The sequence below is a fragment of the Argentina anserina genome, chromosome 4 (genome assembly GCF_933775445.1).
Source record: "Argentina anserina chromosome 4, drPotAnse1.1, whole genome shotgun sequence".
Classification (NCBI taxonomy): domain Eukaryota; kingdom Viridiplantae; phylum Streptophyta; class Magnoliopsida; order Rosales; family Rosaceae; genus Argentina; species Argentina anserina.
In genome coordinates, this window is record NC_065875.1 from 24,510,973 (window position 1) to 24,524,041 (window position 13,069).

At 39.3% G+C, this 13,069-nt stretch overlaps 3 protein-coding genes across 4 annotated transcripts; 2 read left to right on the forward strand and 1 right to left on the reverse strand.

Moving 5' to 3' along the window:
• The first annotated feature begins 1,547 nt into the window (after positions 1–1,547).
• LOC126790715 (galactoside 2-alpha-L-fucosyltransferase-like) lies at positions 1,548–3,991 on the forward strand. The gene is made up of 2 exons (XM_050517058.1): positions 1,548–1,940; positions 2,392–3,991. Exons 1-2 carry the CDS (start codon positions 1,724–1,726, stop codon positions 3,882–3,884), a joined length of 1,710 nt encoding a protein of 569 aa, XP_050373015.1. The 5' UTR covers positions 1,548–1,723; the 3' UTR covers positions 3,885–3,991.
• A 1,841-nt stretch (positions 3,992–5,832) lies between these two features.
• Positions 5,833–11,075, forward strand: LOC126790722 (uncharacterized). Of its 2 annotated transcripts, none has more exons than XM_050517067.1 (2): positions 5,833–6,825; positions 10,493–11,075. In XM_050517067.1, the coding sequence occupies exon 1, from the start codon at positions 5,917–5,919 to the stop codon at positions 6,793–6,795; it is 879 nt and encodes a 292-aa protein (XP_050373024.1). In that variant the 5' UTR covers positions 5,833–5,916; the 3' UTR covers positions 6,796–6,825; positions 10,493–11,075. The 2 variants fall into 2 exon arrangements, with proteins under 2 accessions (XP_050373024.1, XP_050373025.1); XM_050517068.1 differs by lacking the exon at positions 10,493–11,075 and adding an exon at positions 7,031–8,202.
• A 579-nt stretch (positions 11,076–11,654) lies between these two features.
• Positions 11,655–13,069, reverse strand: LOC126790729 (uncharacterized). Its single transcript, XM_050517074.1, has 2 exons — positions 12,544–13,069; positions 11,655–11,784 (listed from the first exon to the last, which is right to left on the reverse strand). Exons 1-2 carry the CDS (start codon positions 12,939–12,941, stop codon positions 11,742–11,744), a joined length of 441 nt encoding a protein of 146 aa, XP_050373031.1. The 5' UTR covers positions 12,942–13,069; the 3' UTR covers positions 11,655–11,741.

A 13,069-nucleotide genomic window follows, 5' to 3' on the forward strand; every position in this document is an offset into this window, starting at 1 on the left:
ATAGGAGATGAACTAGTAGTCTCATAAGCATGTGAAGCTATAAGAGAGTGGATAAACTAGCAAATTTATTGATTTATTTTCATACGGTTGAGAACCATATCTTGTGATATCCTTTTTCCACCTAGGAGGGGATGTGGTATACTCGATGATACCATGACAACCCAATACCCTCTCCATTAACGAGACGTAACGGTATTGGGAGCCTAAGAGTATTATTGTTGTCCATGGGGCATACTTATGATATGATGATATTATTATGACTAGTGAGGCTAGTTCTTTATATGATACCATAATAGAGGGGATGAACCGGTAGTGTTGCAGATGCTACTTGGTCGTTAGAAGAGAGGGATGTACTAATGGACCTTATATATATATATAAGGTTTAGGGGATATACGTGACACTTGTATTTGTGAAAGATATGGCGGGTCTGCGCATGACTTTTAGTGTTGTTATATTATTGTGTTGATTGCTCATTTTTCTAAGATTGAAAGTGGAAATAGATAGTTCTCGTCAGAACTTACACTTGATATTATGCTATTTACAACCTAAAAATGCATGTATAAGTATTTTGTAGTATGGAAAATTGGATAAGTAATTATAATCAATTACTTTATTATAGTATTGATTTTTCGTCCATTCACTCTAACAAAGTTTTTGTTTTTAAATTACTTTTTCCTGGCCCATTTGTTTTCAACCTCCGAGTTTGCAGGAAAAGCTTGAGGAGGACAAGGGTGCCTGGAGTGAGGCATAGTCATCTTTGCAGCTTCTATCAGTTTAGTTGTAAGGTATTAGTTTCACTTTGATTAAATTTGAATTAGTGGTGAAGTTTGGCTTGTGTGTTGGGAGCACGGAGGCTCCAAGTGATTGAGGTTTGATGTGTGAAAATAGAAGTGTTGTTTTTGTGTAGGAATGGTTGGCTACTTTCAAAAGAAACTGTGCCGAAATGTTTTGTATGCCTCATTTGATAGTAGTACTCGCACGACTTATCCTAGATATTAGGGCGGGTCGTATCATTTATTGTTTACGTCTTTGCTATAATAACACTAACGGTTTCGCTCTGGTTTTGGTGCTAGACCTAAACCCTATTTATAGAGTCTAAAACTCTACAAATCCTAATCTAACTAGAAGACTACTTTTTATCCTAATTAGACTTTTTTTTTTCTAACTAGAAAAGAAATCATAATTATTAAAAGCTAAAAGATACAATTTTTTATTATTCACTAATTTATAAGTTTTATTTTATTTGTTATTTTTCTAAAATCATAATCTCCAACAAAAAATATCTACATCAGTGTCGGATTCTCCTGATTTTGTCAATCTCCTTTCCTCACCGATCATTTACCTTTTGATTACTGTAGATGGACATTTCTTTAATTTCGTAGACTAAATACTGATCAAATATTTGACTAATAATTACAGATTACTGAATTTTGGCGTATAAAAGTCATATATTAGAACGGAAAATACCTTATGATAAAGAATTATAGATCAGCGCCACGTTTGGACCGTTGAAGACGAAACAAAACCCGCTCATTTCTAAGACCAAGACTTGGTATAACCACCATCTCCGAAACAGAGCCTCTTCTATAACCAAAAACTCCGAAACAGAGTCCTCCCAGTCCAACTTCCCTAGTTCCTTTCCTTCTATGTGTTCTTTCCAAATCAAACAGCCAGAAATATTATATGGTTTTTGGCGTCTGTTAAGCTCAGGGTTTCATTGTAATGAAACTGATGAAGATCTTCGCTTATCTTTTGGTGTCTCTCCCAGTTCTCATCACTCTCTCTCTTGTTCTTCGTGACCCGGCTCCCGATCGGATCAAGGGTTTTGCAGACGCAAGGGTTTTGGAAAAGCAGTCGTCTCCGGTTACCACCTCGTCGAGTATTGAGGTTTTACCAAAACCAGCTGCTGTCTCAAATATCACCTCGTCAATTTCAGCAGGTAACATATTCCGTTATAACAGCTCAAATCTTTATTTATTCCTCTGATGGGAGTTTTATTCCTTGAAATACATCGTTTCCGTTTTGAATCTGTGTTTGATAATTTCATATCATTGTCATGAACGTCATAAGGTGGCTTGGTATCTAATTTCAACCCTAATATTTGTTCACCATAAAATGCTCATAATGTGACAAAAGGTACCTAATATTGTTTTTTTCTTTTGAACGGAAGTACCTACCTAATAGGCTAATATTATATGAAAGTTTCAAATAAGGGGGCTCAAGTTGTTTGAAAAGAAAAACGTGCGGTTGTGCTGATAGATGACTAATGATTTAATGTTAATGACGAAACTAAAACGCATAAACGTTGATATGTAAATGGCAAAATTTAAAATCCTCTGCGGCTGGGAACACAATTTGGATATTTTGATCATTTCAATTCTCCAATGCAGAAAAAGTTTTACCTGAGATTGAATTACCTACTCAAATTCCCAAAGGAGACAAATTTTACGGTGGACTCCTTGCTCGGGGTTTTGATGAAGGGTCTTGTTTAAGCAGGTACCAATCAGGTTTCTACCGCAAAATCTCATTTCATAGACCATCTTCTTATCTTCTCTCTAGACTCAGAAGTTATGAAGAACTTCATAACCGGTGTGGGCCGAATACCAAACCCTACAACGCATCACTGAAACAACTCAAGAAGAAGTCGAATGGTAAGAGTACTAGTGCAACAGATGAGTGCAAGTATGTCGTATGGATAGCCAATAGTGGCTTGGGAAACAGAATTCTCAGTATAACCGCAGCTTTCGTCTATGCTTTGCTCACAAACAGAGTCCTTCTTCTCGACCCTGGAAAGGACTTGCCTGACCTCTTCTGTGAGCCATTTCCAGAAACATCATGGCTACTCTCCGGTCACTTCCCCATTAAAAGCCAATTTGACAAGTTCGATCAGAAGTCTCCTCGTTGTTACGGGAACATGTTGAAAAAGACTAGTAATTCATCCGAGTTGACACTACCGTCTTCGTATGTATATCTCCATCTTGGCCATGATTATGATGATCAAGACAAGTTGTTTTTCTGTGATGAAGAGCAGAGTCATCTCGGTGAAGTGAACTGGTTGGTTATGAAAACGGATAACTACTTTGTTCCTTCACTTTTCTTAATGCCATCTTTCGAGCAAGAACTTAACAAGTTGTTCCCTGAGAGAGAAACTGTTTTCCACCACTTGGGTAGGTACCTCTTTCATCCCTCAAATCATGTATGGGGGCTGATCACAAGGTACTACCAAGCTTATTTAGCAGAGGCCGACGAGAGGGTTGGGATTCAAGTCAGAACTTTCGAACCAGCGGGGCCTGGTCCGTTTAAGCATGTTATGGATCAAATTTTGGATTGTGTTTTCAGTGAGAAATTGCTGCCTCGAGTAGACGAGAATAAGCCCAGTTTCGACATCAGTTCATCGTCAGGGACCCCGAAATTGAAATCAGTATTGATGACTTCTTTGAAACCAGATTACTCAGAGAATTTGAGGAGTATGTACTGGGAGCATCCAACTGTGACTGGGGATCTGATCGGGGTTTTCCAACCTAGCCATGAAGGAGAACAGAGGACTGATAACAAACTGCATGACAGAAAAGCCCTAGCAGAAATGTTCCTACTTAGTTTCTCTGATGTGTTGGTCACAAGTGCATGGTCTACATTTGGCTATGTGGCTCAAGGTCTTGGAGGTCTTAAACCATGGATTCTCATCAAGCCGGAAAACCAAACAGTCCCGAATCCACCTTGTCGCCGGCTCCGATCGATGGAGCCTTGTTTTCACGCGCCGCCATTGTGGGACTGCAAGGAGAACAGAGGAACTGATACAGGTGCAATAGTACCTCATGTGAGGCATTGTGAGGATATCAGCTGGGGCCTTCAGCTAATTGATAGTCATGATGATCACTTATAGCTATGGATCTCAATCACCTAATAGTCATGAATTCATTATCACTTACAGAGCTTCCATTTCTCTTTAATTTATTGAATGTAACGCGACCATAATCGATCAATTTTTGCTGCTCATGATTGTTTATATGGTTTATATGAGTGCTAGAATCATTTTGCTTCAACTCTAAGCTAGGTCAAGCATAATCATTTTCATGCATTATATCTCTGGTTAATTTTGCCAAACTTTCATTAATTCTGATCGATCCGATAATACTAGCATAAAGTTAACGGTGGATCTTGTCTCTTCGCGCTTTGGGCAGATGAAACGGTCGGACATTATGAATATACAGTGTCTGAGTGTCTGGTCCTCTCAAAGACTCAATCTTAACCAAACGTCCCAAACCCTAATCGAACCGAAACCAAACTGATAGAAGAAAGGAAAGGAATACAAAACAAAACAGAACTGTCAGGCTTTTTTTCCACCTTTTCTTCAGAAAAGAAAATGAAACTAAAAAATTCTAGCCACATTATTCTCTCTTTGTTCCTTTCATGCTTTGAATCTACTTCTCAGGTCCAATGGCGATCTGTGCTGCAAGATATTTGTCGACGCCTTACCTCATCCAAAACATACAAATCTACATTCGAGAGAAAAACCGATCAACAAGTTATCCGGTATTCTATATCTTCCTGAAAAGGAAATGAAAATGTTCCATTATAAGTATATAGCTTAACTCTATCTACTCCCCCATCGAGATAAACAAAACTCTTATCTTACTCCACTCGTGTCAAAGTAGTTTAAAATTTAGACTGATGATGAGCAAAAGAAGTGTCAGTGTGACACATATACCACCTTAATTGACTTGTTTGTAAATATTGTTCATACATATATGCCTCTCAAGTCTCATGAAATCTAGTTTGCCGGGTTGTTTATATTGCACCATTGCATGTTATGTAACCTGAAATCTTATTGTTGGTAATTATTTTAATTCTCTAGCCTTATTTAAGTACAATAACGCTAGTATGATTTCGGGTTACATGACATAGAATTTTCCTTGCAGTTTACTACTTTCATTTACTTTCAAATCAATCAATTGAGAGATGAGTATTAAAAGCATGTCTCCGTAAAAGTTATTAGGTTGAAGAAACCTTGTTACACGTCAATGTTTTGGTACATGTTTGAGCCCCATCAGTCTCATCAACAGGGGGGAGGGATGGAAGTAAAGGAAAACGCAAGTACCAACCCTACACACGAGGTACACGATAATATACCATAGACATCGGGGTATTAATGTAAGTTGACTAATAATGTATTAGACAAGAATAATGCGCAATTAGGTGACAATTAAAATGATAAATCATTGTACGAATGGGCCAAGTGACACAGAGAAACCAGGGATTATATTCGTGACTTGTGGCTGTAAGAGGTAACAGATGGCGGCAGACGAGGCAAACCAATAAAGTCAGATCCCCTATAATGGAAAATTTACCATTCTATATAAGGGAAAGATCTATCAACATTTGTATACCAAAACAAGAAATTTATTAATACTAATATGGTAGTAAAAATCTCCTCAAATGGCGAAAAATATCTTTGCTCGCTGATTGGACCAACGACGCACCACAACAACACCACATCCCACTCGCACACCTCACGAACGCGCCTCTGTCGACATTACTTCCTGAAGGCAGTGTCCACACGCGATCACGGTAGCGTGTACGTTGGAAAGATCACATTAGTGATTTCCGAACGACGTCGTATCAGACCAACGAGGCCCAAGGCAGCACCACGTTAAGCTTTTGATTCGACAGAGCCACTGACACCAAGCTCGCCAAAACTCACCGGATGCATGGTGGGACCATGAACTCAATTACAAACGCCAACAAGGGCGAGGCCACAATCGCACTCGGCCCTACTTAATTAGAAAGAAGAAGGGAAGAGAGAAAAGGCCAATTAGAGTTTAGAGTTTTAAACCGAGATCAACTTGTTGTTCTTGTGTTCTAGCTTTTCGTAGGTGTGTGGTGAGACTCCAAGAGTGAAACAGAGTAAGGGAGAGATGGAAGGCGGAGAGAGCAACAGTGGCGGCAGTAGTAGTGCCGAGGGTCCTTCTGTTTTGAATCGGATAATGTCCAAGTACCGCCCGATCGTGCCGAAGCCCTTCACCGGAGGCTCACTTACGAATAAGCTTCCTAAGAGAACCAAGAGGAAGTACGTCAGGAGGAATAAGGAAGAGCATAGCGGGAAACATGAAATGACGAGTGAACAGTGCGTGGAGACTCTGCAGCTGATGGAGAAGAGTGGTAGCAGCGGTAACGAAAGCTCCATGCGCGGCGGCGGATCTAGCTTTGAGGTTGATGCTAGGGTTGTTGAAGATAACAACCACTGGTTGAGCCTGAGCGTAGCCGGAGATCTGACCGCGGCGATGGGGAGGAAACAGTTTGAGAGCGTGTCAGATCCGTCCACCGTAATGGATCGGATGGGAGGAGTGGAGTCGTGGGTGACGGTGGAGTGCGTGAGAGGATCATGCATGACCGCTCCGACTTCGTCACAAGGGTTTGAGTTCGGTTTGTCCGGGGTTAGTGCCGATGAGGAGAGAATGAGGAGATTGGAGAGCGACGTCTGTCCGGGGTTCATATCGGATGGTTGGAACAGAGTACAGTGGCTGAACGGAGCTTTTAAAAGGATGGTGATGATGACGAGGCAGCAGCAACCGCTGCCGGAGGTAACAGTGTGGTTGTCGATGACTGAGGAGCTGCCGCTCACGACGAACTCGGCGTTCACTTGCCAAGTGAAACTGAAATACACGGTGGTGGAGAGTCAGAAGAAGGACAAGAACTACTACTCGCAGTTGGTGCCATGTGATTTGTGGAGGATGGATGCCGGTGGATTTGCATGGCGGCTCGACGTTAAAGCTGCCCTCACTCTCGGCGTCTGAAAGCAACTAACTCCGTCATATCCCGATCAGGTATTATATGCTTCCATATATGGGATGTTGCCATCCACGAATTGAATCAAAGTAATCTGCTTCATACATATTTCTTTTAGACAATGAGGACTATTAAGCACACATATACTTTGCCTTGCTTTCCAACAACCAATTAATAAGTTAGATATTTATCTGTTAACCACTGATGTCTTTCTATTTTTGTTGTTGTTGTTGTTGTTGCCAGGTAATAAAAATCCATGATAAAAGAGGAAATTCTCGACTGGTCTAATGTTTGAGTCTCCCTCTGTCCGTATATATGCGACCCCATTATTGTTGTTTACTGCATGATCAGCTAACCATCTGGCACGTCGTTTTGACCAAAATGAAAAATATCGGAGAGACAAAAACCCAGCTTGGGTGGTTCTCTAGGTGGCATCAAACCGCGGCAGTAAATAGTAAAAAGTAAAAAAATGTGACAGTTAGATGAAACCTTTCTAACTGTATATAAGTTAATTCGTGGAGAATATGAACTATAATTTGGTGCCTATATATGCTACTGCAGAAGGTGGCATACATCTGTTGGAGTTGAGGTGAAGAGTGCCTATATTAATTAAGATTATGATGTTTACTAGCAATTAGGAAGATGCGTGGGGACTGAGGGTGTTTTCGTGGTAGAATAGTTCGTCTACGAAAAGTCAAAAACAATGCAAGAGTTTCTAGGTTATGAATTTATGGTATGACGAATTCATCCCCGGTGTAGATCATTTCCACTGGCCTCACGGCTGTTGCCTCCAACTCCTGGCCTCATATTTTTGAATTTCCGATATGTATGAAAAAATTTAGTAAAAGAATATTTCTTATTTCATACATTAAATTAATCATAGGGACTTGACTTGATCTTTTCAACAACAAGTCAGATTGTATCTATTACAAATTTTGTTTTATGTGTTTTGATATATATGACATGTACGTATGCAAGCTTGTTTCATTGTCTATTTTCAGTCTTAAAATCTCGTACTATCTTGTTCTTTCGAGAAAATATGTTTCCTTTGAGTAAAGTATATATGTTTTATAATATATTGTTTCCATTACTTGTACGTTTTCATTGTTTTCACTATGATATGGATGCAACCTAATTTCATTGTTCATCTTGTGCCTTGAATCTCACATTTGAACTATATATAGAATTTTTTTGTTAATTTTTTTTATACATAAAGACCGAGTTTTGAGTCATATACTAAGATCACAAACCTATATCTAAGATGTATTGGCTTTATAAAGATGAAAAATAAAATCGAAATTTGTCTTCTCCATGACCTACTTAAAAACTTATGCCTCGTGTCATCATCAGAGATATTAAATAAGAAACCTAATCCCCGCCAATTGAGGCTATGAACTCCCCTTCCACGCCCACGCCCCACTCGGTAATATCTGAGTCACGAAGTTTTCCTTGCCAGGCTACGAAACATTGTTGCCGTTAAACCCTAAGAGCTATGTTTAAATTTTAATTGTTTTATCACTATTATCCATAGTTGGTGTCTTTCTAGAATAAGAATAACCACAATAAAAGAAGATTCCTAGCTAGATTATGAGAACTTAACGAATGATGCTGTGATGATGTCAAAATGAGATGGGACACTGAAGCCAGTGACTTTCTCTATAAAAATAAAAAACCTAGCCATGATTTAGCTCGGTGACATGTTCGTCTGGCTTGATAGGACGAGTGAGGGCCTGTGCCCCACTGAGTTAACGAGTTTGGTCTCTTTTAACACAATTGTCCCCCCAGAAGATTAAGAATTTTACCCATTAATTGTATTAGCTACTTGTAAATAGTTATAATACTCAAATTCTTGTGTACTCTACCCGTTATTCAGATAAAAGCTCATTCATCTAAGAGTATTTCACACCTCCTCCTTCAGCAAAGAAATCCAGATCTTCTGAGTTCTTGTGACTCCAGAGTCCAGACACATTTTTTTCTCCCTCTGTCACTGTCACTGACTATCGATGTGTAAAAATGACAATTAATGAGTGAGTAGTTAGTCTAGGATCACGACCAAACCAAGTTGATAATAGATAAAGTGATTCATTAGCAAGATTTCATATTTTTAATATGAACTTAGGTGACGAAATTTTCAAATCATACACATAATAATTTTTTGGGCGACGTATAGAGAGAGAGAGAGAGAGAGAGAGAGACCCCTTTGTCATGCCTTAGAGCTAACAGGTGAGGGAAGTCCCTTTGTCATGCCTGGACCTAGTGAGTGTTACTCCTATGAGGTAACATTTTCAAAGTCACAATGGAGCTAGAAGCCGGTGAGCATATATAGCCTTTGACTGTTCTTAGTCATATGTTTTAGCTTACTGACCTTTTGTGTGATGCCTTAGTTGTTTATGATCATCACATGTATAGGTATGTGGATGTCTATGTGTATAGTACATGTATCCAAAAGTTCGGAGATCTGTCCTCCTTCTGTTGATAAATGTCTAGGTTTACATAGTAGCGAGGTATTAAGAATCACAGGGTGAGGGTGCATCATATGCAAACTTCGTTACCTATCAACCATGAACAATTAAAGTAGAGAAGACCAGATCTTCTAATGCATTGTCTGTTTCAGAATGTTGACTTAGGTCAAGAGAATATAGAGATAGGGTCTTACCTTTAAGGCATTGTCTGGTTCGCGGAAATGAAATAATTCATTGGTCTTTCCTACGGGAAGGGAAATTTCATTGTGGTTTTTGGTAACATAGGAAACCATCATAAAAATTGTTGAATAATGTAATTAAAAAATGTATTATGAGTAATAAATGCAAGGAAAAAAGGTTGGACAATGATTACATTGGATTTTGGTTGGAATCATTTTCTTTAAGTCCTTTCTTAAGGTAATTTCTTTCCAGTTGCATCCCAAAGGCATAAAAGGAACAGTTATTTTCCTGGTGGTTACTTTCCATGAAACAAACGGGGCCTTAATGAGAGCTGATGCATATATAGTTCTAGTTTGGACTACATTGATTCCTTTTTCATGTAGGCAACCAAAGTTGGTCATGTGAAACTCGCCTAGTGTAAAGGTGAGTATTTGTGGTGTTTCTACTCCGCGCATAGCGAATATCAACAATTTACAAGTACTTAAAAAAATCCATCAGGAGCTTCGTAAACTCTCGCATTTTACCACTGTCATTTCTCCTCCACGGTCTTTGTGAGCTCTTGTACATGAAGGATGATGAATATCTCACTATGGATCTCTTTCTATGAAGCTATATGTCGATATATTACATGTTACAATTATTGATAAATTTTGTTGATTATTTCATTTAGTAAGGACTGAGGTGATAGTTCATTTGAAGTCATCAATTTAGCTGGAAAAGTATATATATAATGAGTGCGCTATAGAATGAAATCCACACTTGCTCTACTCTTTGATTTCATGTATACGATAGCCTTGCAGTACTTATATGTACGTCTCCTTACCTGCTGTTTTCAGGTATATCAGTATAGCTTCCATCATATAAATGTAATCTCATTAAAAGATGACAGAAATGTGCATGCATATATGGCCATCCTGCATAACTTTCTGATGTTTCATTAGTTTGGGGAGGATCTGTCTCTGCTTGACTTTATTTTGGTGGATCTTGCATTATTTTGTGTTTTCGGAGCAGATTGGTTCGTTTCTTGATTATATGCTAAATCTTCTCTTTTATATTTCTGCAGTTTCTTCAAGTAGTGATGCGTGGTTCATATATGTTGGCGTATTTTATTTCATATGGATAGAGGAGGCCTCTGAGCATCTAATCGAAGAAGCCTGATGAAAACGTGAGTACTCTATCATGAATTGTATTTATGTATGTTATGTAGGAGGTAAGAAGGATCTGCAGTTCGGAAGCAACCAGTTACTGAAAGCTTATCATCATGCTATATGAACAGAGCAAGCCAGCTAGAAGTGGAGTCTTGATTGTTTTTTATTTTTTCATGCAATGTAGTACTCTTGATTGTTGTTGAAGTGCCTAAGCTTATGCAACTTGATTGTTGAAGTTCCTAACTAAGTTTATGCAAGAAAGGCCCAAGTATTAGACTCAATCATCCTTTTTTTTTTTCGAGAATGTATTGATTTGAGTCAATTGAGTGCTGTAGAAGTTGAAAAGAAGACATGAGAACAATGCATATGAAGGGGACACCATGTAGCACTTTCTGTTTCACGTCTGCTATGTTATTGCGTTCTTCTTCGTGTGTTCGTATTCCTATCTCTCTGTATACATGAGTTTGCATTAGTTTAAATACAGCAGCATTCCTTCCATACACGTCTGCAATCACAGGAATACATATGTATGTAGATATATATGTATATATCACGCATGCCACCCTTTTGTATATTATTCGTTACTAAGATCTACGCAGGCTGATCCCTTGATATAAACCAACCGTGCGGTAACCCAGTTTATCTCTCTTTTCCTACCTGAACAGACCAATAATTTTTCATTTTATCCTCGTCTTAGCTTCATTTCCAAAAGTTTCTTAGTTTGAGTGAATGGACCAGACAAGTTAGAATTACGATTCAATTTTGCAAATTCAGTTCGCAGAACTGCTTTAGCAATCTAGCATACCACATTTGCCATATGGCATCAAATTTTCGTGGTCTTTGCACATATGCTAATCAGGTGGTTAAAATCCCAGCGGAACTGGCGGGATATGGCATAGAGAGGCTTCTAGTATCTTGCACGATTTTTAACTCATTAGAGTAGTTTTACTAACTTCAACCGCAAAATGGAGTACTTGCGAACTGATCATTTCTGATGACATAAATATATAATGTTATTATTCAGATCTGTTGCATTTGTCTCCCAAATAAGAAAAAAAAAAGGTAGCACCATAGGATATTCGCCATTAGGAAATATCTAACTAGTACATATATCATTTTTATAGCCAAAGTTTCAGCCTTGCTCCATCAGAAATCACGGTGTTGCTAATTCTTTCTGCCTTCACACAAGATAATGTGGTAACCATGCCTGCGCCATAACAACAGAACAAGCTCAGCAAGTGGGGAACAATAATAATTATACATAATTCATGGAATTACATAAAAATTCACAATCGACATGACTGATTCCTACAAGTGTTAGAGAAGATACCCCAGTAAATTAAAACAAAGAAGCAATGCACATAATCAAAACAATCCCACTTAAGATGGGATGTTAGATTAAGAAAGCCGTTTAGCATTTTATGACTTCCAAATTCCACTGAGGTTTGGTCTTTATAATGCTAATAGAAATTACAATATTTCTACCAAACTCATAAACCTAAAACATCCAGAAATCACGTAATAGAACCAGAAGCTCATTTGGTTTTGCCATTGCCAATTTGGAATCCAACCCCAAAACCAATGGCAAGTGAATCCTGAAACTAACTCACAAGCGTTAAGCATGAGATCCTAGACTGTGCTTGTTTGACTTACTATAAAACTCAATCCCATTCCACACGTCTTGCTAAATAACCTACACAATCAAGACTCACTCACCCCAAGAGGACCTAACCACATCCACCGTAACCAACAACAAATTTCTACGTGATCTCAGAATCACATTAGTTTTCCAAATTAACAAACACATACTCCACTCTACTCCAATCTGTATAGCAGACAATATAGTATGCATATTAGAGGCTAACAAATTATAGTACCAAATGCACATCAGACACTAACAAGATCGAAAACTGTCAAATGTTACAAACATAAAGATCGAAAATTGCGGAAAAACATGAACACATACGTGGACTTGAAAGCAGCACTGGTAGCCCCAATGGGGGTGCTGAAGGCCACCTCTTGAAAAGGTCCGGCCATCTTCCCCCTAGGGAACCACCCGAGATCCCCGCCTTTCTTCCCGGAGGGACACTCGGAGTACTCAGCCGCCAGCTTAGCGAACTCCGCCGGAGGGACCTTATCGCCGTTGCCGAGCCAGCCGTCCTGCAGCTTCTTGTAGGCTTCGTTGATCTTGCCCTGCTTCTCACAGAGTATGTGCCTAGCCTTGACGTACGTGCAGGTGCCGAGTCCGTCGGAAGCTCCGCCCTTGCCGGACTTTCCTTTCCCCTTTGAGGCGCCGCCCTCGTCGCCGCCGCCGGCTGCGGCTTTCCCCTTTCCTTTTCCTCCGGCTTTGGCGTCCTTACCCATCTCTAAAACCCTAATTGATTCACGAATTACACAAAATTAACTCGACCTCTCCCCCAAAATCGAAGTGAAAGCTTACGGATTGAACTGCGGAGCTGCTTGACCTGGACTAGATAGAAGTGACCGAATCT

Bases quoted from the DNA above. Each gene is read 5' to 3' on its own strand.
- LOC126790722 (XM_050517067.1), top strand. From the start codon at position 5,917: ATGGAAGGCGGAGAGAGCAACAGTGGCGGCAGTAGTAGTGCCGAGGGT.
- LOC126790715 (XM_050517058.1), top strand. From the start codon at position 1,724: ATGAAACTGATGAAGATCTTCGCTTATCTTTTGGTGTCTCTCCCAGTT. The intron at 1,941-2,391 runs GTAACATATTCC...TCTCCAATGCAG, and splicing joins CACCTCGTCAATTTCAGCAG to AAAAAGTTTTACCTGAGATT.
- LOC126790729 (XM_050517074.1), bottom strand. From the start codon at position 12,941: ATGGGTAAGGACGCCAAAGCCGGAGGAAAAGGAAAGGGGAAAGCCGCA. The intron at 11,785-12,543 runs GTATGTGTTCAT...GTTATGGCGCAG, and splicing joins AGTGCTGCTTTCAAGTCCAC to GCATGGTTACCACATTATCT.